Raw genomic sequence first — 26,287 nt, forward strand, 5'->3', positions numbered from 1 at the left:
AATTTTGATGTGTGTGTGTGTGTGTGTGTGTGTTTGCTTTAAAATGTCTACATTTGTCTGTGTGAATTGCCTTATAATATATACAATCATGAGTAATTGGATTTGAAGGAACTGCTCCGTCTTGAGAGTGTGTCATGTCACCTTGATGAATGGAGCAGTTCAACACAGCATATGACTGAGATGTAATCACCCATTTCAATGGCAGTATGGATACAATGCACAATATCTGCCTATTTGATTGTCCACTGAACATGGATGCATGATACATGGGACACCATCTTCCAGTTAGTGCAGTTACTGATTTTTCCATGTAACACCATGCATAGGGTGTCCCATAAGAAAGAATCTGAAACTGTAGCATCTATATCTGACAAAATTAACATCTATTTGTTCATGCAATTAGATTTTTTTAATGATTAGATATACAAAATTGAAAGTTGCCACACTATGTACTTGAAGAAAAAGCTTTAGGGCTTTGAAATTGATTCAAAAACAAGGTGATGATTGCAGGTAAAATAATAATAAATTAGAACAAACAGTTTTATCCTTCATAATAATAGCTTTTTGAATGAAATGTTTGCTTTTCCACAACTTCAACAGTTTCTTTTTTCTTGCTTGTTCTCCCTTGTTGGTTCTATCTAAGCTTCCACCAAATGATTGTTTCTATTGAGAATCAGCTGCATTTTTCTGCTGTTGAAGAGAGTGCTTATCAGAATTGAAACGTTTCTCAACATTACTTTTCTTTTCCAAACCAATTCAATAATTACAAAATCTGCAGAATATTGATTTCATATCTGTAGCATAGAAGCTACGATTAGGATATTGCAGAGCCCTTTTGTTGCCATTCATAGCCATGTGACCCATACTTGACAATGCTACAGACAGAACCAACAAGATGCTTAAAGTAAAAGGAAAACTGAAAATAACTCTATCCGCTCATTAGTACAGAGCGTAGGCACTGTAATGTGACAGTTAGCCACAAGAATAAACAAACGAGGACTTAGGCCACCCAAGAAACAACCTCCTCCCATTCCTCATGTGGGGCAGGCTGGCTACTCTCAGGTTCTGTGTTTCTGTGAAATGCTCATGATTAGAGCGATTCCTTCTGGTGTTGTGGAAGTCATAACTGAACTCCTTGATGGACCAGAATTAGTGTCTTCACTCATTTCAAAATAAGAAAAGAAAGCAATGAGCAATGCACAATGCATAGCAAAGCTGAGTACATGAAGGATTCAATAATGTCTACCATGCAATTTTTTTGCTGAAGTTGTCATAAACAAGGTAGTTCAGACCCAACCTGTACCACTATCATACACAAAACTAGTTCAAAACACACACGATCTAAAACTGTCACCTTAAAGTATTCACATTATACCAGCTTTTGTCCTTTAGCTAGCAGGCAAACAAATGTTTCTTTGTTGTAAGATACTAGGTTCCACTGCCTGGTCCTATGTTGCTAAATGCAGCACGTATCTTATGGAGACCATTTAACTGCTCACTGTTTATATTGCACCAGAGCATAACTTATGAATGCAATAATACTGATAAATTGTTATTTTAATGCCCAGGCAAGGTTTTCCTTTCGCAAATGAACTCTTACATTTTCTTTTCAAACTGATCTTCACCAGATATTTTGAGATACCGGTAACTGAAAACTCATTACATTTTCATTATTTATTTGCAGAAAAAAGCTATTTCAAACTGTCTCTGATAAAATACTTCATCTGGATAGAAATAACATCTGTTAGGTAATTCTGAGTTTTCACACATTGAGGCAGAATTCACACCTATATTCACATTTATTACAAATATGAATTTCTCATATACCTCCATCTAAGTGCACTGTCTGACCAAAAAAGTGAAACACACCGAAGATGTTGTTGGATGTCAATATAACTTCGTAGACATACACTGTTGGTGAGTATTTAAATGATTAATGTTGCAGTGCTCTGTGTCAGACAGAATGCCAACCAGATTGTATTAGTTTAGTGTCGTAACCAAGGCCTTGTAAGGTTAATGAGAGGGTACCCCCCCCCCCCCCCCCCCACCCCGCCCCCCAGTCTGGGGGCGGGGGAATATATATATATATATATATATATATATATATATATATATATATATATATATAATAGAGGGAAACATTCCACGTGGGAAAAATTATATACAAAAACAAAGATGAGGTGACTTACCGAACGAAAGCGCTGGCAGGTCGATAGACACACAAACAAACACAAACATACACACAAAATTCAAGCTTTCGCAACAAACTGTTGCCTCATCAGGAAAAAGAGAAGGAGAGGGAAAGACGAAAGCCCTTAAAACCCACATCCTTTCGTCTTTCCCTCTCCTTCTCTTTTTCCTGATGAGGCAACAGTTTGTTGCGAAAGCTTGAATTTTGTGTGTATGTTTGTGTTTGTTTGTGTGTCTATCGACCTGCCAGCGCTTTCGTTCGGTAAGTCACCTCATCTTTGTTTTTTTTATATATATATATATATATATATATATATATATATATATATATATATATATATAACACACTTTTTGCCATATATATTTAAAGCTATATATTTTCAAATTGCTTACAAAACAACCATATCCCCTTCAAAATACTCTCCATTACAGTTAATACAATTGTACTCCAGTGAGACGGTGTTAGCAGCACCACTGGTTGAAGACTAGTAGTATCCGGGCCACAGAATTACCACCCCAGTGTAGGTTTCCATTAACAACACAATACAAATGGCTGTGTTTCGAGTGGCGCTGTGACTAGAAAGCATGGACTGCTGATGAATGTCATCACATTGTATTCAATGATGAATCATGGTCCTTAACCAGCCTAGATGACCATTATTGGCTGGTATGGCAGCAGTGATGTTATTCCTAGTGTCGTGGTGTGGGGATCGTTGGATGCGAGTTCAGTTCGTGGCTGGTAGTGATTGAGGGATCTTTGACAGCACAACTTCACATACAACATTATTGTGGTGCCATTTTTCAAGAGGATAATGCTTGTCCAGACATATGACATGTGTCTATGAACTGTGTGAAATTGAGGTACTCCCATGGCCAGCAAGATCGCCAGACCTATCCCTCATAGAACGTGTTGGGACCAGCTCAGACATCTACTCCACCCCGGGTACAGTACTGAATATATCAAGGATCTGTTTGGTGCCACAATGGGTTTATGAAAACCTACTCAAATGAATCACTGGGTGCATCCAGGACAGAGGGGTTGCAACATCATGCTGATAAGTGAGCTTATTCTGCCAAATTTTTTGTAAATTTGACTTGATTGTGTAATCACTGAAATAACTTCACATACTCCACCTTTCTGGGAGCTTCACATTTTTAGCCAGTCATAATAGTTTGAATTGGGAAAACTGCTGCCGCTTTAGGCACTGGCATGGCCAGCAATGCATGGGCGATGATAATTGTGGATTGTAACAGTGGGTAAAGGGAGCATGGTGCAACAAATCCCTTGCCATTTCAATACTGGGCCACAAAAAGTGATGAGCAGTCATTTCATCTAGCGCCATTTGTTTCGTACTGGGTACAGAAGCCACTACATATGCCTCTGCTCATGATGTATCACAGGGCACAGAGATAAGCAAAACACCACCGTTGGATTCTTAAATTGTGATGGAAGATCACTGGGATGATTCTTAATCATACACAGTGGTACACATTAATATCAGATGTACCTAACACCACATGATGTGCTACTTTCTGCATGCCAATAAGCCTTTTTCAGGCAAGTGCTGAAGGTATTTTGGTGTCTGAGGTGTTTACAAAGGATATGTCTGCACTATCGTCTCTTACCAATGCAACAATCTGCTGTCTGATTCTGTTCATCTGTTAGCCCACAGAACCCTGCAGAAAACCTATACCTTCATCGATTTCATGGGTATGAGAGTACTTGTATGACCTGGTTACCTGGTCCCAGTGCTATTCAGCACAATATGTACGCAAAACCTGCCAACCTCAATCAATTATAAGTGATAGTTGAGCAGTTATGGATGGCTCTGTAAGGATTTTAGTGTCTTGAGGAGCCCATCCCATGAAGTGTTGTCACCATCTTCAGTGGTAAAGAGGGTGCTTCATACTACTAGGGTGGTGCATGTGATTCAATTGTTCGTGATTGGTTGTAATGTGTGGAGCGAATTAAAGAATAAAATTTTACAAAACAATTTTATTATTGATATAGGAATCTTGATCTCTACATAAATCATTTATGTTGTAAGTTATGGGTATGAGAGTACTTGTATGACCTGGTTACCTGGTCCCAGTGCTATTCAGCACAATATGTACGCAAAACCTGCCAACCTCAATCAATTATAAGTGATAGTTGAGCAGTTATGGATGGCTCTGTAAGGATTTTAGTGTCTTGAGGAGCCCATCCCATGAAGTGTTGTCACCATCTTCAGTGGTAAAGAGGGTGCTTCATACTACTAGGGTGGTGCATGTGATTCAATTGTTCGTGATTGGTTGTAATGTGTGGAGTGAATTAAAGAATAAAATTTTACAAAACAATTTTATTATTGATATAGGAATCTTGATCTCTACATAAATCATTTATGTTGTAAGTGTATTTTATTTTCAGATAAATGGTATCGATAAAGATGGATTCCCCATAAAGCGAATAACACCGACAGCAATAGAGGGGCAAGAGCCAGGTATGCAGCTCATAAGTGTCATAAACTCTCTTAATATTATTTCTTCCCTTATAACAACAGTCACCATTTTTACTGTTGTAATTCAACTACAGATTTCCAATATTAGTCTGCTCTGGCAGTTGGTTTCATTTTCCAATTGATTACCTGTTTTCTTGCCATTGATTGGACTTTTTTGATGAGGTACAGTTCCACAGGTTTCGCGATAAATTATCCAGTTGGCTAAAATGGTTGTGAAGAACAAAATAATTGTAATTTGTTTGTTTAAACATGCGTGTTTGGTTTCAATCTACAGTACGGCCATTTTCAAGATGTAACATTACCTGAAAAATGAGTGGATATCGGCATTGTGAAATCAATGATCAACATACTGAAAATTTTTTCAATGATTTTATACTTTTGGTTTATGCATGTTATTAATATTCTACTGATTGTTATTTTAAATAGCATATTTGAAGGGCGCAGACAGTGAAATAAGGTAAAACAGACCACTTAGAACGAGAGCAGTTTTGTTCACCATTTTTATCCTGTAGTTACGGAGTAACTCACTTTCTAATTATGGGTAAACTGATACATAGTAGCATATCTTGTGTGTGTGTGTGTGTGTGTGTGTGTGTGTGTGTGTGTGTGTGTTTGGGAAGCACTCCTCCTTATATATTACCTGACTAAAAAATAATGAACAAAGTACAAGATTCTTAAGATTATGAAGAATGAATGTTGGATGAACATTGAAGTCATTTCAGTTAAGCAAACATTGACCACAAGAGTTTTAACTTTTTCCTTCTGCATAGTTTGATTATGTACATGACACTACTTCATGGCACATTATATATGTATGTGAAATCACCATGAGAGTATGCACATTCAATTCAAAGATATTCTATGTAACTCTTTGACAGCTGCTGATATTGTAGGTTACGCTTTTTATGTCCACTGTGAGTAGCAACAGGCCATTCACCCTTCTAGATGTCTCATACACAAATACTTTATCTATAAAATATCAACAGATATTAGTGCCTAACATTCCTTGGAGGCAACAAATTCATCATCTAACTTTCAATATGCTATTTACATTTTCCTGCATACTTTAGTTGGAGAGAACAAAAAATATTTCACCTGATTATATATGTGTTTATTTTTACAATAAGATGGTGAGAATTGGAAAAAACATTATAGGCAGAAGGTTAGGTCACAAAAGAAACACTAAGTGTATGGCAGTAGCTTGAAGTAGTAGAGGTAAATCAAAACTGCAGTTCTAATTCCAGGTATTGAACTGAAGGCAGTTGGCTCTTGAAAGAAAAATCACAAGAACCAGGACAGTGACATAACAGTGAAGTCTCATTAGTGGTTAGAGTTGGCGGTGAAATTAATACTTGTCCAAGGCCTTTAATTGTGTATGTCAAGACACTCTTTCAGAAAAGCTTAAGTTGTATATAGAATATGGAATAAAACACCAGTTTTAAGAACAGGATCTTCAACAAGAGCCAATTCTCCCTGGAAGCACATATGTTGAGCACACACAAATGTAGACATTGAGTTGAATGACCTGTCTCAGATGAGACTGCTTCTGTTTGTGCATACATAGCATGTTTTACCAAGTTCAAATATTTCATAAATAAATGAGTTACAGGACCTTCCAAAAATTACAAATATTAAATGATGAGTAATAATAGGAGACAGGTATCAAACCAGAGACACACACCTCATCAGACACTGACAACTTCCCATACACAATTATGGATGATACACAACATACAACATTGAGCCCCATCCATGAAAACAGTTGCCCACTGTTTCAGAGTCTACTATAACTTCTTGAATCCAGATCTAGTCAGTGGTCCTTCATGTGGTGGTGCTGTTACATCCTAGTGTTCATCATGTTTTCATGCCCATATGATCCGAACAACATTCAGATGAAGTTACTTCCATCAATTGCAATCATTGGGTAGGTCTTGATATACCTTGTACCATTTACTGGCACTTCAGGGCAGTGGTAGGTCCTTGTGCATAAATGATATCTCTGCATTTCTGTCTCATTGATGTAGAATCCTCATTCTCAACTTTGTAAGTGATGTCTGACAAGTGACATAGGATTCAATATGTGCTAATGTAGCCCTCTGATAATGTTTCTGATATCCTGACCTTTCACATAGATGTAAAAATCTCTAAAAGGTTGTGGCAGTCTCTCCTGCTTTATTTATTCTTTGTTTGCTGATTGTTGTACTCGGTGTCAATGTACTGCATTGCTAAACTGGCTGAAACATGGGTTGTGAATTCTGACACTGACTACTTTAAATGATGTAGCTGACAGATGCACAGTTACATTTTACAGTACCTTAATTTTCAATTTTCACTTTGCACAGCCCCCAATGATACACAGTTATATGGCCAGTGCACTTTTATTTAACCTTCAGTTAGCCTCATTAATAGTTTGCAGGCAAAACTCTATGTACTGCTGTAATAGTTTGCTGTTGAACATCTACGAGCAGTAAAAACATAACCACAAAGTTCATGGTTCTTGAAGAGTAATCAGGTACATATGGAGCAGATACTGTCATCATTTTCACACACGCCCTAATTGTTTGACAGTTATTCCACAGTTAATTTCAAGCATTGTTGTTGTTATAACCAGTACAGGTTACTCGTCAGAAACTCATGGGCTGACTGTCTTGTGACCAAAAATCTAACCCTTATCTATATCATCACTGAAACTACACGTTGTTCAAAGTTAAATTTACAGAAATTACATTTAGGACTTACTCATTAAATTAACTGAATAAATCGAAAAAATTGGTTCTTTTTAGCAGTTTCTTCTACTATGAGGTTTAGGCCAAATTATTTGTTTAAATCATGAAATTAACAAATATAGTTATGCAAACAATACTTTTGACAAAATTGTTAATTGCTTTGGAATCAATGAAGGGCTGGTTTTGCCAACATGTTTTTGAATAGAGCCAATAGATCCTTTAAAATTACTATTAGTTGTTACTCCAAATGTTTATACTTAGTGCAGAATTTACATTTGTTTTTATGTCAACAATAGAATTTAAGTTATGAAACAATTACTGATTTTGCCCTATAATGAAAGATATTAACTAGTAATAGACAAAATAAATTAGAAAACCAATTACATACATAAAACTAAGCACAAGATTAGATCTGGTGTTATATTCTTTAAATCTGAGTGCCAACCTTTCTCTTTTATGAAAATACAGTTTATATTCATTTATGTCAATGATAAATTGTAAAAAGTGAAAAAACGAATGTAAGGAGGCAGGTGGCAAAACAAGAAGGGAATTAAAATTATCCCAGCTTGCTTCGTCACAAGGTCACCTCAGTTGTTTTTTGATATCCCTTTTAGTAGCAGCTTCTCATTTGTGGATGAGGGAAATATCAAGCAATTTGTAGTGTCTTTTTTTCTGTGTTGCATGTGAATTTCATGATAGGCAGTATCGTGTCCTGGTGTGTCTGTTCATCACTATGCATCAAAAATATATTTGCCAATATGTTATTAAAATGTTCCATGAGGCCATTCGTGTGTGGGTGGTAGGCAATTGTAGGGTGTATACACTCTGGGACAATCAGGAAAAACCTGGGTATTTTCTAACCTTTGAGAAAACTGGGAAAACATGGGATTTTTTTTAGAATTCCAGGAATTTTTCATCATTTTAGTTTTCAGTTCATTTTTTGTAATTTTGAGTGGTAGGAACTGATGATCTAACAATGAATTTTAATTTAGCTCACTACTGCAGAATAATATTCAGCAATAAAACATAAATGAGAGAAAAACGCCAAAATAAAACTTAAGTTGCAAAGAAAATGCTCCATTTACAACAATAAAACACAGTGCATACACAAACGTCTACTGACAGCAACATGTGTCAAATGCTTTAAGACAAAGACTATGCAATACTTCATAAAAACAAACTGCTTTCGATAAGTGTGGCTTCACAACTGTTTACATTTCTAACAGGTTGCAGGGAAATATTGCGAATGGAGGTATGAGGAGCATTACTTTCAAAATAAATTTCCTTTTACACTAGGCTGAATTATGTTAGATGTTAGAATGTGTGATGGATTTCTTAAATCGTGGAGTGTTCTACTCGCATTCAAAGATTAATGGTTTGAGGAGCATTCACTTAGAAAAATTTTGGACCGAAAAGACCTGGCATTTATGTCCTTATTTAAAATTTTACTGCGTATTTGTGTTTTATATATCTTAAATGATAACACATGCATAAAGAGATCTCTGCTATATTTGAACCTTAGCTTTTCTTGCAGCTAGACTCTATGTATATTAATTTAAACCATTACCTTTTCCTATTTTTGCATTTGCACAGCTTAACAGTGATGTTGCTGTGGGCTGACTACATCATATGTCCTATCCTCGAAATATCAGCTGTCATTGGCTGGTGAGATCATGTGATGTGAGCTGTCATTGGCTGAAAGAACACATTGCTATCTCAATTTCAGTGCTTCAGAAGCTAAGGTGCTGTTATTTTTGTATTTATACTTTTTTAATATGAAAATGCAGTGTACATGTTACAGCACATCAAAGGCCTTTTTTCTAAGGTGCCTGGATGTTCTGCACTAGTGTATAAAACAATTACCATTCAAAGGACTGAGAAGTATCCCAGTTCTGAGGGAAAGTATACTGTCACTTGACACAAAAAAAGTATATTTTCACCTGGTAAAAAGTGTCCTATTAACTGGGATATCAGGAAAAAAATCTGGGAATTTTTTTTCCTTGTCCATGTGTACACCCTGAAATGTCATCCTCCCATTTTTATGATCTACAGTTGATAGGCTACAGCTATTTAGTTTGTTCAATATTGATTGACCTTCTCAGGGGACACCACCTTATCGAAGGCACATTCAGTGCCAGATGGAAGGGTTCACGTGCCCTGACAAAGTCATGGACTGTGCTGGTGGTTGCATTGCTGCTGGTAGGGTCACCTAAGCTGGAATTATCTTGACATAGGAACCAAAAAATGTGTGTCCCATAATGTAGTGCAGGCAGTGCTCTAGATGCGTGATGAAGCCAGGTTCCCTAAAGGAGTTAACCTGATACAAGTCCTGTCCTCCAGGCTGGGTTTGGGCTTGGGGCTGATAACCCCATACTAACTAAATTCTGTAAAAGAAATGGTATTTTTAAAACTAAACAGAAGCCTCAAATACTGGATGGGAAATACATATCATGACCCTGGCAAAGGAAATGGAGGAAGGATTTGACAGTAGTAACATGGAATGTGAGGATGGTGCTTCAGCCTGGAAAAATTAAAGACATAGCCAATGAAATCTTAATATTTCAGCATGATGTTGTAGGGCTACAGGAAACTGGCCAATTTGAAACATGGCTTATAATAACCAGGAAAGCTAGAGAAAGCTTATTAGAATTTGAAACCACTCATGAAAGAATGTGCAGATTTAGAATAGGAGGGAACTTTAGGAACATACCAGTTGTGAGTGCACATGTGCCAACAGAGGAAAAGGCAAATATAATAAAAGAACAGCTCTATGAAGATCTGGGAAAAGTATGTTTTGCAGTATGTAGGTATGACTTGATGTTATTTATGAGATTTGAATGCAAAAATTCAGAGGAGTGAGCATCAACACCAAGTCTCTGGACAACAGTGCATGAAGAAAACAATGAGGATGGAGAACTTGCTGTGACAGTTCGCAGTGAGGAATAATATGATTATTTAGAGCAACTGCTTCCCACACAGAAGGATTCACTGAGTGCATGGAAGTTGGCAGTCAATTTAATAGTCAACCAGATTGACTATATTTTAACGAATGCCCACCACTCCAGCTCAGTTGTAGACCTACAAAGCTGTAGAGGACCAAATTGTGACTCAGATCACTATGTGGTAAAATCAACATTGAGAGAGAAACTGTTGTTAGGGAATTGCAATAGAACTTAAAAGAGGATGAATTGGAATTTAGAAAAACCTAAAATTTTTGATGGAAAAAATACCAACTAATGCCAAGTGGGAAATTGAGTACTGAAGAGCCATGGGCAGGAGTAGGCAAAAGTTGGAGCAGTATTGAATAAGCCATTATGCTGCAAAAGAAATAGCAGGCATGAGAAGAAACAGAAGAACCCTGGAATGGTTTCATGAAGAATTCAGGTTAGCAATAGAGGAAAAGAATAGGGCAAGAATGAGATTGCTATAAAGGGAAACCAGAAGTAATGTGGCATAATATAGAGAATTAAGGAGAAGAGCTAACGGATTGTGCAAGAGAAAGAAAAGAGAGTGGACTAAGAAGAAATTTGAAGAACTAAAGAAATTCAAAGAACTAATGGAGCTGAGGAAAGAGAGTGAAATAAGGAAGTTCTATCATGCTATAGGCAAAATAAAGAGTAGTAAAGCTAAAAATAAAGCCATGGTCAAGTAAAGATGGGAAAATAATAAGGGAGGAAGAACAGATAGTGGGCAGATGGGCAGAATACTTCAAAGACACAGTAAATAGAAGCATAGAAAAGGAACAGACAGTGCCACAGAAAGAAATAGGGGAACTAAAGGCAGGCAATGATATGAAAAAGCCAATGCTGCAACATGTTCTTGTGGTTGCCCACAAGATGAAAAACAGTTGAGCTCCCATTGAAGATGGTATAGTCTCTGCATTAATAATAATTGGTGGAGGTGCTGTAATAAAGGACACTCTAGTGTCAGACAAATGGGAAATTGAAACTACGCCAGATAACTGGAAAACTGGAGTAATTATCCCCATTTATAAGAAAGAAGATAGAACAGCATATGAAAAGTACAGACATATAACATTACTAAGCTGACTTATAAGATCTTCACAAGTATACTAAACAAAAACAAAAGTTTGCAGAAGGCATACTTGGGGAAGATCAGTGTGGCTTTTGATCAGATGAGCTGCAGCTGATAAAATACTTGTGATCAGACACACAGGACAAAATTCTGTGAACGTGATATATATCTGCACTTCCTATTCATTGATTTCAAACAAGTCTTTGGCAGCATAAATGGGCAAGAACTCTGAAATTGATATATGTGTTAAACTAATGAATCTTATCAAATGATAATGATAAAGACAAGAGCTAAAGTAAAAATATTTACCAAATTATGTGAAAGGAGTGAAGCAAGGTGACAGTCTCTCCACTGCCTTATTCAATACAGCCCTGCACAGCATAATAAATAAGGTCGATAAAACATGGACTATGTTTATGAAGATAGATATGTGCATATGCTGATGACTTCACAATAGCTGGAAGAAATATCAACACAATTAAAGGAACATACCTGGCAATAGGAAAAGAAGTATTAGAAATCAGCATAATAGTAAATGAAAATAAAATATATATTAATGCCACACTCTGAGGCCAGAAGAACACCTAAAGATCTAAATAAAAATGGGAAGCATTTCAAAGGAGTGTCCTCCTGAACAGAGCTTATTTTACTAATTTACAAATCTCCAAAAAACCTTGTTACAAGGACAAAAGAACTCCTATTACATAACTCCCTAGTTCTCCCAGTTGTCATATATGGGTTAGAGATATGGACGTTGACAGAAGATGATGAAAATGCCTTAATCACCTTTGAGTGAAAAGTGCCATGTAAAATTTATGGCCAAATAAGGGAAGAAGAAAGCTGGAGGATATGCAATAACAACAAGCTACAGGCATTAACACAAGGAAGAGATATAGAATGTTGAAAGAACAGATAAATTGCAGAGCAGGAGGCAAAAATTTGTGCCCTTAGGGCTGAATTAGAAAACACGAACTTGGAATTACGTAGGTTAAGGGAGGGAAAAGAGACTGGTAACTGGGAAAAGGTAGCAAGCAATGGCCGAAAAAGAGAAACAATTGAAAAATCTCCAGAAATTCAATTAGTATATAAGTTTGGCTTGCTATCTGAAGTGAAGGAAGGGCCTCACCCAGATGTAGCTGAAAGCAGGTTGAAGCAGAATGTTAGTTTAAAGAAAAAAAGACAGGTCGGGATCAAACCAGAATAGGAAAAGAAGAATTCTGCTTATAGGCAGCAGTCATGGGAGGGGTGTGGGCCAGCAGCTTCAGGAGAAATTAGGTGCAGGGTAACAGGTCACAAGTTTTGTGAAACCAAGTGCTAGCCCTAGCCAGGTGACAGAAAACTTAGGTCAGCTATGCAGGGACTTCGAGAAGGAAGATCAGGTAATTATAATTGGGTGAGCAGGAAACAGCCTGGCTATGAATCCAAGATACAGTATTATGAGTGATGTGGATAAAATAGGAGCAGAAACTGAGAACACAAATGTGGAGTTTGTGGAGGTCTTTCAGCACCATGATCAGCCCTGGGTAAACACTGCTGTAAGGCATGTTAACACTGAGCTGAACAGGATGCTCCAGACACCGGCAAAATCTCAGTGTTGTTCCAGCAAATGCTATTGGTAGGTGGGGATACACTACACATGACCTGCACCTAAATAGGATGGGGAAAAGTAAGTTAGCTTCTCTATTAGCAGAAATTGTAACGGGGCCCACAGTCACAGAAGGGGTGATCCCTGTGGTTAATGGGTCCAGGCAGACAGGTTTTTTAGGTTAAATCCAAAGTCCAGACAGATGACAATCATGATAAATAGAATAAAAGAAACTTCACATACAGTTGATAGGGGTAAAGCTAAGGGCAGAATCAACATACTTCATCAAAATATCAGGGGAATAAAAAATTAAGTAGATGAGCTATTAGTGTGTTTAGATGATCTCAAAAATAAGAATGAGATTTATATACTCTGTCTGTCTTAACACCATGTAACTGTGGGCATGGATAGTGTTACTATAAGTGGGTATAATTTAGCATCTTAGACTTGTCGATCTAGGATGGATAAAGGAAGAGTTGCCATTTTCGTAAAACAAGGGTATAAATGCAAAACTGTAGAAGTAAGCAAATTTTACGTTGATCAGCACTTTGTGGTCTGTGCATGTGAACTTCAGCTAGATAATGTAGTACTGATATTAGCAACAGTGTACAGGTCCCCCATTAGGAGACTGGGAGCTGTTCATAAAAAAGTTTGACTCCCTATTATGCTATCTGTCAGACAAAAAAAAGAAGTTATTAATCTGTGGTGATTTCAATGTAAACTTTCTAAGTAATTCTGATAGGAAAAGTGAGCTAGAAGTGTTATTAACAACATATAACTTAGAATCAGTGATCAATTTCCCTATACGTATAGCTCAGGACAGTAGCACACTAACAGATAATGTATTTGTACAGAAAGAGGATGTAAAACAAACATGTGCTTTCCCTGTGGTAAATGGATTGTCAAACCATGATGCACAACTGATCCACTTACAAAACCTAACATGGTGTACAGTTCAGAAACCATTAAGTAAAAGTGTGAGGTCGCTCAACCCGGTATCTATAAAGCTCTTCAGAGAAAGTTTAAGAAATGTTAATTGGGGAGATGTATATAATGAGCCAAATGCTAATGATAAGTGCAGCATATTTCTTGATAAATTTATATCCCTCTTTCAACATTGTTTCCCAAAGAAAATTATGAAGTGTAATATCACAGACTTTTCAAAGAAACCTTGGATTAATACAGGTATTAAAGTGTCTTCAGAAAGAAAAAGAAAACTGTATGAGGCAGCAAGAACTAGTAAAAATCCAGAAGTAGTTTTACCCTATAAAAATTATTGTTACATACTGAGAAAAGTTGTAAGAAAATCAAGAAACATGTATGTTAGAGAAGAAATTAACAACTCTGGCAATAAAATCAAATCAATATGGAATGTTGTTAGAAGGGAGACAGGAAAAATAACCACTGGGGTAGGTTGTATTACTGTTAAAGAGAACGAGACCATCCTAACCAACAGTACACAAGTAGATAATGTATTTAACAACCATTTCTTAAGTTTAGGAGAAAAAATTGGTGAGAACAGTTCAAAAGAAAGAACTAGGCTGTACATGGAAGAGTCTGTTTTGAAAAAATTTAGTCAGATTAAGTTTCAACTAACAACCTCTTGTGAAATAAGTAAAATTATTAAATCTCTGAAAAATAAATGTTCTGTTGGAGTAGATGACATCTCTAATAAGATATTAAAACAATGTGGAGGAATTACAGCTGATGTTCTGAGTCACATATGTAAAGCATCACTAACTCAAGGTATTTTCCCAGACAGGTTAAAATATGCCAGTGTTATGCCTCTCTATAAAAAGAGGGACACCACAGATGTCAATAATTATTGCCCAGTATTCTTGCTTACAGTATTCTCAAAAATCTTCGAGAAAGTAATGTAGTCAAGAGAGGTTAGCCATCTCAACAGTAATGGAATACTTAGTAAATCACAATTCGGATTTCAAAAATGCTGTTCCACTGAGACAGCAATATACACTTTCACTGTCCACATAATAGAGTCTTTAAATAGTAAAATGTCACCAATAGGAATTTTCCATGACTTGTCCAAAGCATTTGATTGTGTGAACCATGACATTATGTTACAGAAATTACAATTCTATGGTATAAATGGAATAGCATATGAGTGGTTTAAGTCATACCTACAAAACAGGAAGCAAAAACTTTCCTTATATGGGTCAAGTGATTTAAATAAGTTGGCCACCTCATCTAACTGTGGTGAAATTACATTAGGTGTTCCACAGGGTAGAATCATGGGTCCCCTTCTGTTCTGGACATATGTGAATGACCTCCCTTCCTATCTGAAACAGGAAGATGAACTGACTGGGCTTGCTCTAAACTTTGAAAAAACACAGTACATGCAATTTTCTGCTGCAAAAAATATAATTCCTTCAATAAATATAACACATCAACAGAAGTCAGTAGAAAGGGTAGAGCAACTAAGTTTCTGGGTGTACATATAGATGAGAATCTTAATTGGAAAATTCATATTTTTGATCTCCTAAAGCGACTAGGTTCAGCAACTTTTGCAATCAGAATAATTGCCAATTTTGAGGATATAGAAATTAGTAAGCTAACATACTTTGCATACTTTCACCCTCTGATGTCATACGGAATAATATTTTGGGGTAACTCAACATTTAGACAAAAAGTATTCATTGCTCAAAAGAAAGTGGTTAGAATAATGTGTGGGGTTCATAGTCGCACATCTTGTAGGCATCTTTTTAAAAGATTGGGAATTCTTACAAGAGCCTCACAATACATCTACTCACTAATGAAATTTGTTCTCAACAACATGTACCAGTTTAAAAACAACAGTGACATTCATGATTATAATACCAGAAAAAGGAAAGACTTACACTATCCTTTGCTGAACCTATCTTTGGCAAAGAAAGGGATAAAATATGCTGCTATAAAAATTTTGAACAAATTACCAGATGAAGTAAGGTGTCTGACAGATAGCAGTAATAGCTTCAAGAATAAATTGAAATCATATCTCCATGACAACTCCTTCTATACCATAGATGAATTCTTGAATAGGAATAAATAAATCTATAAATATAGTATATGCATTTTGTGCCATTTAATATATATATATATATATATATATATATATATATATATATATATATATATATATATATATATATATATATATTAAAAAATTTTGTTTCGTATGTGCATTTCTAGTGCACTTGACACATCCCACATCATAACGGCTACCATACCATGTGACTGATCAATGGAACACGTAACCAACTAACTAACCAACTATCAAATCACAACAAGTATGATGTCTAGGGAATGTGAAGAGAGTAGTGGAGGATAGAATATGAAAGAAAATGATGCCAGGTATGATCCATGCTGCTAGACGGAAAGGGAGACCTAGAAGTAGGTGGATTGATGATGTGACAGAAGATCTCAATGGCATGGGAGTCTGCGGCTGGAAAAGAGTTGCATAACCCAAGAAGCATGGAGGAAAATAGTTGAAGAAGCCAAGGCTCAACAAGGGCTTTAGTAGTGCTACACAAGAAGAAGAATATTGATTGACACTCCCCCTATAACACTTGCAAGTTATCAGTTTGAAATTTGTGCCAAAATATCGATAGACTATAGTAGTGTCTACCACAACTAGATGGTGTTGCTGCTTCCTGGAGGTGGCCACCACTTGTTCTGGCTTGCAAGTATGCTGGTGGAAATGGATAAGACAACATGGAAGCAGACAAGCATTGGCATCAGTGGGCAGTGTGTTTATCTGGAGGGAAGGAGTGACTGCTTCAGACAACCAAGGAGGTTAGTAACCATATGTAAGAAAACAGCACCAAGGCACAGATCCATGTTTCATTGGGTATCAAAGTTCAGAGACAGCAGGGACTATGCTGAAAAGTGCAAAAACCTGGGTTGCCAGCAACTGTACACAAAACAAACAATGCCCAGCGTGTCAATGACTTGATAGTGGGGTAAGGCAAATCACATTTGATGAACTAATGAAAGCAACAGGTCTATCATCAGAGATCCTCCACACCAGCATCCACAAGGATTTGAAGATGAAGAAGGTGTGTGCACAATGGATGCCCCATTCCCTCACCATTGCACAGAAACAGAAACATGTGGAAATATACCAACAGTTGGTGCAACATTACAGGGCAGATACAGCCAAGTTCTTTGAGCATTTGGTCACCATTGACAGGTCATGGTTCTTCCACGAGACTACAGAAAAGAAGCAATGGTCTATTGAGTGAAAGCATATGGGAACCCTGAACCCAAGAAGTCTTGGCTGGAACTATTCCTACAGTGTTCTGCGATCAGAAATGGGTACTGCTTGTAGATTGGCTCCCTCCAAGTATGACCCTTACGAGCCATGGGTACTACTGTTCAGTGCACTAGTTCTGCCGACACATTCAAAAATGCCACCATGAAAAATGGGGCCAAGGCATTCTGCTCCAACACAACAATGTGTGGCAACATGCCATTCACCGGACTATTGCCACCACTCATGAATTAGGGTTTATTGTGCTGCCCCATCCTACATACTCACTGGATCTGGCTCCTAGTGACTGTGATCTATTTGATGCAATGAAAGAGGTCAAGTGGTATAAGAAGTTCACCACTAATGATGAACTGCATGCAGCTGTCCACCAGTGGCACCCATAGAATGGTTTGCTATGCAAATACGGAAGCTGCCAGAATGATGACACAAGCACCTAGACATTGGCATGGAATACGTGCAGTATAATCCTTGTTCATTTATTCAGTAAATGAATTCTGTGAACACAAAAGAAATGTAGGTCCAATCATTTTTTTAATACCCCAAGTACAATGGCTACTTTGTCTCTGCTGTAACAATGTTCTATTGTGAAATTATTCTGACACCAGTTTCGACTGAAACACTTTTCTGCAATCAGAGATAATATCATTTGGTGTCCCATGCTTCAGAATGATCACTTCTACGAGAAATATGGTTAGTTTTGGAGCTTTGGCAGAGTGTACTATCTTGGAGACAGTGTAGCAGGAGAGATAATCAGTGCACACTATTACCCATTTATCTTCATTTTTCAGCTTGTCAAACCTCCTCCTCCCCCCCCCCCCCTCCCACCACAAACAGATCAGTTTCAGTCAGGTGAAACAAGGCAATCACCAGAGGAATTGATACCAGATGTCCTACTGTGGCTTTCATAATATCCGACACATTGGAAGAGACCTGACGAGTGATAGCTGCCTCTGATTCTCTCAAGGGTCTTCATAAAACCCTTATTACCTGATGCTGTTATGATAATACTTCAGTATGGCTGGCTGTAAAGGAGCTGGGAAGATGAGCAATCATTTCTGTTTCATTGGGTCATAATTTATTTTAGACACTGTTGGAAGGGTTAATCTGAATTCTCCATTGACATCTTCTTCCTTCTTTGATGCCTCTGTGGTCTCCAGTAATGCTATACCTTCCCTTTTTCAGCTGCAGTGTTCATTACCACAGCCTCTGTGCCCTCCAATAATGCTGTACCTTCCCTTTCTTCAGCTGCAGTGTTCATTACCACAGCAGTCATTGGGGTATCACATGTGCTGTTATGTTCCTCCAATGTATATCAAGAAAAACAATTGGTGTTCTTGTGTTGGCATCCACTTTTGAATACTGTTTTGGCATTGTATGTTTGAAGCATCTTGCCAATTATCCAAATAAATCCTTCAGGCTTGTCAGCCAGCATAAAGAATGAGGATCAGTCACGATAGTGAATAGTCTGCCATATAAATAGGAATCTGAACTTAACTACTCACCCAAACAACAAGACACCCATTTCTCAATCAAAGAGTGTCAGGCCTGGTAGTCTAGTGGCAAAGTCATGAAATCAAATCCCAATGGGACCAAAGAATATTTCAGCCTGCCTTTAAACTAGCATTCATCTCTCAGTGATGTGAAGATTCACCAGGAATGACGTGTCGTTCAGATTTCACATTAAACAGAAAGCCCCTATCCTCAGAAGGGTTGCTTGGGTATGTTAGGAACACACAAGCTACTGAACTGGCATTGAATTGAAAGACTTTCACCAGGCGATTGAGGCCCATGGAATTGGATTATTCTTAGTGAAATAGTAATTCTTCTCAAACTTGAAGAGTACTCTGGAAGCATAAGCAATGACGTGCCTTCTTGGATTTGCACTAGAACTGCACCTATCCTTTAAAACCTAGCATCATTTCAGTATTCACATCAGAAAGTGCTTGGACTGGTGAAGATGTCAGCACATTTGTAAGAACACAGAAAGAGTTTTCTTGCTCCTGGCTTCAAAAAAGTTTGGTGGCTCTCTACAGCAGTTCTTGTTGTGACTGAGCCTTGCAATTGAAATTCTTTATAAAGCATCTGTTGTAGGATCACATTCTGAGGATGATTCTCATACCACAAATGTGTCAAAGATTAATACTTCCACAATGGCTCTAATTTTTCTGTATTGGCTTGGACTCAGTTTCTGTTTACTAGGTGACCCAATATTTTTATTTTTTTGGTTGGGAAAGACACTTCTTTTCAGATTCAGGCAGAGGCCTTTGTAATGGACACATTGCAGCAGAGTTTTCATTTTGTTTAGATGTATTCTGAATGTTCTTGAGAAAACAACAATGCCATTCTAGTAGCAAAAAGATGTCATCCATTTGAGATGTCAAAGCAGTTTGTCCATCACGCTTTAAAAGCCAGCTGCAGCATTGCAGAGCCGAAACAACATAACTTTGAGCTCATAGAGGCAAACAGCTGTTACAAAAGCAGTCCACTCCCAGTAGCTAGTCTGCATATCCGTAGAGGAAAAATACTTCACTCCTCTCAGACAGCTTAAGGTCTCATTGGTTTCTGGCACTCGGTATAGAACCTTTTTGGTGTTTTGGCAGACACTTATTGATGACATTTAGGCTGGTAATAAAAGTTGTTTGCACACAAACTGAGCTATACTTAACTGACAGCATGTTCTGCAAATGATTCCTGATGTTGTGGTATGAGTAACAAACAATGAGTTGTCTAGCTAGGTTCCTGACTACTTTCTAAACACAACATTTTGATGTCTGTAAGTAGTTTTCTTCCATTTTGTCAATATAGATTCTGCATAAAATATTCTTCACACACATCTTTCATATTTTAGTGATACTAACAGTTAATTATCACCACAGCTGGTAAGGTGTTACGCTATTATTGATAAAGTATAATCAGTGCCTGTCCTTGTTTATGAGCAGTGTTATATCCCAATGTACAAAATTATATTCCATTCTGGATGTCACATTGTTTATCAATACATTTCTGTACCTTTTATGTATGATTGATAGATACTGAAAAATATTAGAGATAAAATTTGCTACTCTTTGGCAAAATATTCATTGTGTTGTATGTTTATGCCAAACAGAATCTTTGAGCCAGAGTATTTGTGAGTATTTGATCTCAGCCACCTACTCTTCCACTTGAACATATCTGACAGACAGACTCTAATCTTCTATTTTTCCAGCTTCTTTCCATTTAACCATACCAAAAAAGCAGAATTTTTTTCAAAATAGTGGCTTTTCTGCTAATTATGATGAGACTTTATAAGTACACTGCCTGACAAAAAACAGTGATTCACCCAGAATGCATGGTCAGATGTCACTGTTACTTCGTACACATACTCATCGGCGGTGAGTATCTAAATGATTACAACTGCAATTCTCTGTGAAAGATAGGATGGCCACTAGAGCACATTAATATTGTCTGTGTTCAGTGTTGTTAACAGGCCTGGTAGAGTATATAAAAAGTATGAACAATGTTAGATGTTGAGTGATGACTGTGAAGGCCACAGAAATGCCACATCCTTGTGTGAGGCAGTACCTTACAGAGTTTGAAGGGCCTCATTGTGGATCTTCATTCAGCTGGCTAGTTGAATCATACAATATCGAGATTTGTGAGGCATTCTGATATTAAGGTGGCTCAATGACGGACTGCATGGGAACATGAGATCAGGCATACCCGTTGTCAAGGTTCGGTTGATCAAGTCTAACCGCTATAAGGTAGGATTGCCATGTTGTACACCAAGCACGTCATAACCACTTCATGTCTGTGCCTGCAAGCTCTGAACATGTAATGGGCTCTCTACAACATTCTATGTCATACCAAACCATTTCTTTATCAGTAGCAGCAGCTGTACTGGAGGATTACCAACCCATGCATAACCTGCTGTTAACATAATAACACAAGTGGCTGTGTTTGGAGTGGTCCTGTGACTGAAAAGCACAGTTCTGCGCTAACCTTGATAACAAATGTCGGTGAGTATGGTGGCGACCTTAGGAGAGGTCCCATACTTCCAGTGTTTTGGAGAGGCACAGCAGTGTTGCTCCTGGTATCATGGTGTGGGGAGCCATTGGACATGACTTCAGGTTTTGGCTGGTAGTAAATGTGAGAAATTTGTTGGCACAGTGTTATGTCATGGATAGCCTATGACCTCATGTGTTATCTGTCATGTGCCATTTCTCAACTCATGATGCTCATCTACAAGTGGCACTTGCCTCTATGAAGTGCCCACAAGATGCTGAGGTATTCCAGTGGCCATCAAGGTGCCCAAATTTCTCTGTGTTAGAACAAGTGTGGCAACAGTTCCGACATCAACTTGTGGTATCAAGGATCAGTTGCAACAGTTGTGGACCAATTTGCTACAGGAGAGGGTACAACAGCTTTATGACATCCTTCCCAACTGGATCAGTGCATACATCTAGGTCAGAGAGAGTGAAGTGTGGTACTGATAAGTGGGTCCATACTCCCAAGGTCTTTTAATTGGTGAAATAACATCACATATCATCTCAACCTGTGAAGTTTCAATTTTTTTCCTCTTCCCCATGTGGGTGCTTAACATTTTTTGGCAGGCAATGTATTTAAGCAGCATTACATTACAGTTAATGAATCTTGTTAATACCATAAGTAGACTAAGTGTTTTAATAACAAGCTGTAACTAGCTCTAGGATCAGTTTAAAATACTGTCCTCTCTACTACTGTACTCATTAACTTGTTCATAACCCCTTAAGTTTGTCCTTCATCATGGTATCAATGGAACATGTCTTAGTAATTCACTAAAGAAACACCTCTGACAGTGTTTAGTGTATATCGTTATTGGACATTAATCTGGGCTGCCAGTGCAAGCACGTTTTTCAACTTTTTCTCTGCCTGAAGCTTGAAAGACTCTTAACATTCATGGAAATGACCTAGGGTCACTTCAGTTACAAACATTATATGCCTAATGTCACTGTGAGAGCATAATTAAAAAGAGAATTCACTTAATTCTGTTGATAAATTGGAGTATGGTAACTACTGCCTTACATGTGATGATGATTTAGAACTGTAGAAAAATAAAGGAAAATGACATTTCTTCCTAGTTGTGTGTACCTTAGCAGAAGTGCTAACAAATGACTGTTTTAGAGATGATGGTGTATTACAAGTGTTTTGAAGAGGTTCAAAACAGTGTTATATTGTTGTTCTTTGGGCATACATGTGAGAAATTCTGCAATTCTTACATTTACCACTTCTAAGAAAGCAAGTTAACATATTGAATTGCAAGTTTGCTTGAACATTTTCCACAATAAGGATAAAATATTCATTTTATAACATCAAAACTACTTTTAATTGCTGCATAATAATACTTATTTATGTTCCAGATGCATTTCACATTTTATTTTCAAGGCATCTTCAGTTAATTTATTATTTCTTCATCTGTCTTACAGAATGTGATGCGAGGAAATGCAGATTTTTGAAAGAGAGATGAATAACTAATAAATCCACTGAAGAAGCCTTTAAAATTAAAGAAGGAGCATGCCCGGAATGTAAATAAACCTTATATTGCAGCAATAAAAAGGCATTTTGAACTTATAAAAGTATGTTGAATTATATCTCAGTAATATCTTGTAGCACTATACTCTGGTATAACGTCCCACAGAGAGAAAAAAAATACTGTACAGAAAATAGTTATTTAAATAATTATTTGCATTCTCTGTACATCATCTCTCACTGTGAGGTGGATTGAGTCAGTTTCTGTAGTACACTTTTTCAATGAAAAATGTGACAACTTCCATGATGACAACTTATATGATTTCTTAGGTTACTGTTTTTTCTTATCTTCATGTGCATACATCAATTTATAATTAACTATGTTCAATGTCTCTTACCCTCTTTTAAAGAAACACACACACTTTACTACTACACATTGACAAATTCTTCTACAGTGTAGAAGAATTTCTCCAGCTGATGTGATTTCAGTATGTGGTTAGAATTTATTATATTACTATGGTTAGAGTTTTATACCTGAACACTGCACTGATTTCTGTGGCACAGTTAGGTTGAATGATAGTGTAAATAATTTTTCCCTCTATTATTATATTTATGAATGTTACTGTAGTTTTCAAGCTGTGATTAATACATCAACTGTACACTGTCTGATGGAGAAAATAAATGAGGGTTACGAAACGGCAGGAGTGTTTTTAGATCTTTCCAAAGCGTTTGACAGAGTCCATCATGGTGCTCTTTTAAGTAAACTTGCTTATAATGGTGTCAGTGGGAAACTGTTGCTTTTAATAGAATCTTACCAATAAAGATAGACAACAATGCACAGAAGTTGTGTATGATAATGGAGAGGTAATTGAAAAAAGAAGATCAAAGATAAGGAATATAAATTTTGGTGTGCCGCAAGGCTCTATCTTGGGCCCTTCTTGTTTATTTGCTACGTGAATGATTTCCCAAAAGTATTAGACACCAGTCATCGTATTACTATGTATGCTGATGACACCTCTGGGGTTTGCTGGGCACGTAGTAATGATGACCTAAATTCAGTGGTACAGAATTTTGTTGAAAAAGCCCAAACATATTTTGAAAAAGAAAACCTGAGGGTCAATATTGACAAAACTAATTTAATTTATTTTAAGACAAGTAGTTCAAATAAAAATACTGTTGTAAATGAGGGCATTCAGGAAAATACCTGTTCATAATGTAAATTTCTGGGAATATATATAGATGACAGACTTTATTGGAATCAGCAAATAGATCATGTCTGTGGTAAAATAACATCTAGTCTGTATTTACTAAGGAGATTAGTTCAATATTTAGATATTGAAGCAATAAAAATAGTGTATTTTGGGTTGGTGTATCCCCATCTATCTTATGGAATTGTATTGTGGGGTGGGTGTAGCCAATGCAATATAAAAAGGGTATTTGTATTGCAGAAAAGAGTAATAAGAACTATGGCAAAAGTAAGACCCAGAACTTCATGTAAAAACCTGTTTATTAAGTTTAATATTATGACTATCTATGCAGTATATATGTTTCAATCAATATTATTAGTGAAAAAAGACAAAAAAGTGACAAACAGGAATATGGAAATCCATGATTACAATACAAGACAAAAATCAGACTTTCATATGGTGAGCAGATGATTGAATCTAACAACAAATACCCCATTCATTAAGGGAGCAATATTTTATAATTCTCTGGCAAACAACCTGAAACAGCTTTCTGGTAGAATTTTTAAAAATGAGTTAAAAAAATGGCTTATATTGAAGTGCCCATACAGTTTGTTGGTGACATGATTTGACCTCAGGAATGCTATGTTAAATATACTTAAATGATATTTTACTCAGTAGCATGTAATCTATTTATATTGTGTATCAATAATCTAAATGTAATTATTATAACATTGCCCATGCATGTTAAATACATGTTTCGAGCTGTAAGATAAATAAACTTTGGCTACATACCATTCTTGTTGACCATTCAGATTTCTTTGCAGAATTATTCTCCATGTAGTTCCTCTGAAATCATTACCTATAAATTAATGCATAATAATACACTAAAGAATTAAAGTAAAAATCAAGATTAATTTCTACATCTACATCTACATCTACATGATTACTCTGCAATTCACATTTAAGTGCTTGGCAGAGGGTTCATCGAACCACAATCATCTCCCTACCATTCCACTCCCGAACAGCGCGCAGGAAAAACGAACACCTAAACCTTTCTGTCCAAGCTCTGATTTCTCTTATTTTATTTTGATGATCATTCCTACCTATGTAGGTTGGGCTCAACAAAATATTTTTGCATTCGGAAGAGAAAGTTGGTGACTGAAATTTCGTAAATAGATCTCGCCGCGACGAAAAACATCTTTGCTTTAATGACTTCAATTCAAACACGCGTATCATATCTGCCACACTCTCTCCCCTATTATGCGATAATACAAAACGAGTTGCCCTTTATTGCACCCTTTCGATGTCCTCGGTCTATCCCACCTGGTAAGGATCCCACAACGTGCAGCAATATTCTAACAGAGGACGAACAAGTGTAGTGTAATCTGTCTCTTTAGTGGACTTGTTGCATATTCTAAGTGTCCTGCCAATGAAACACAACCTTTGGCTCGCCTTCCCCACAATATTATCTATGTGGTCTTTCCAACTGAAGTTGTTTGTAATTTTTACACCCAGGTACTTAGTTGAATTGACAGCCTTGAGAATTGTACTATTTATCGAGCAATTGAATTCCAACGGATTTCTTTTGGAACTCATGTGGATCACCTCACACTTATCGTTATTTAGCGTCAACTGCCACCTGCCACACCATACAGCAATCTTTTCTAAATCGCTTTGCAACTGATACTGGTCTTCGGATGACCTTACTAGACGGTAAATTACAGCATCATCTGTGATCGACCTAAGAGAACTGCTCAGATTGTCACCCAGGTCATTTATATAGATCAGGTACAGCAGAGGTCCCAGGATGATTCCCTGGGGAACACCTGATATCACTTCAGTTTTACTTGATGATTTACCATCTATTACTACGAACTGCGACCTTCCTGACAGGAAATCACAAATCCAGTCACACAACTGAGACAATACCCCATAGGCCCGCAGCTTGATTAGAAGTCGCTTGTGAGGAACGGTATCAAAAGCTTTACTCTACATCATATCACAGCGAAGACACAGTCAGTGGAAAAGTGTTCAACAAATACATTTTAAGTGTGCAGAAATTGATCTCCAAGGTCTTCAGTACAGATTTTCACAGAGTCAATCCATCACAAATTCACAGTTAATACTTGGAAAAATTAAAGTTTATGTCAGTAGAGTACTTTACTCAAAGAGAAAACTTGAATGAAAATTATTCATCAAATATTGACTAATTCACTAAGAAAAATAGTTCAGTTGTGGCAAGTAATCTTACATATAGTGTACAATAACAGCAAACATGTTTTTAAAATAAAACAATTCACTTGTGAAACTTGAAA

General features: G+C 37.0%; 1 protein-coding gene across 1 annotated transcript in view; it reads left to right on the forward strand.

Annotated features, from left to right (window-relative positions):
- Positions 1-26,287, forward strand: part of LOC124555753 (hemicentin-1-like) — an 817,128-nt gene that overhangs the window by 174,421 nt on the left and 616,420 nt on the right. Inside the window, exon 7 of the mRNA XM_047129776.1 lies at positions 4,598-4,670. Within this exon, the coding sequence (XP_046985732.1) occupies positions 4,598-4,670 (73 nt within the window). The remainder of the gene's footprint in view (positions 1-4,597; positions 4,671-26,287) is intronic.

The sequence above is a fragment of the Schistocerca americana genome, chromosome X, assembly GCF_021461395.2.
Source record: "Schistocerca americana isolate TAMUIC-IGC-003095 chromosome X, iqSchAmer2.1, whole genome shotgun sequence".
In the NCBI taxonomy this organism is placed as follows: Eukaryota; Metazoa; Arthropoda; class Insecta; order Orthoptera; family Acrididae; genus Schistocerca; species Schistocerca americana.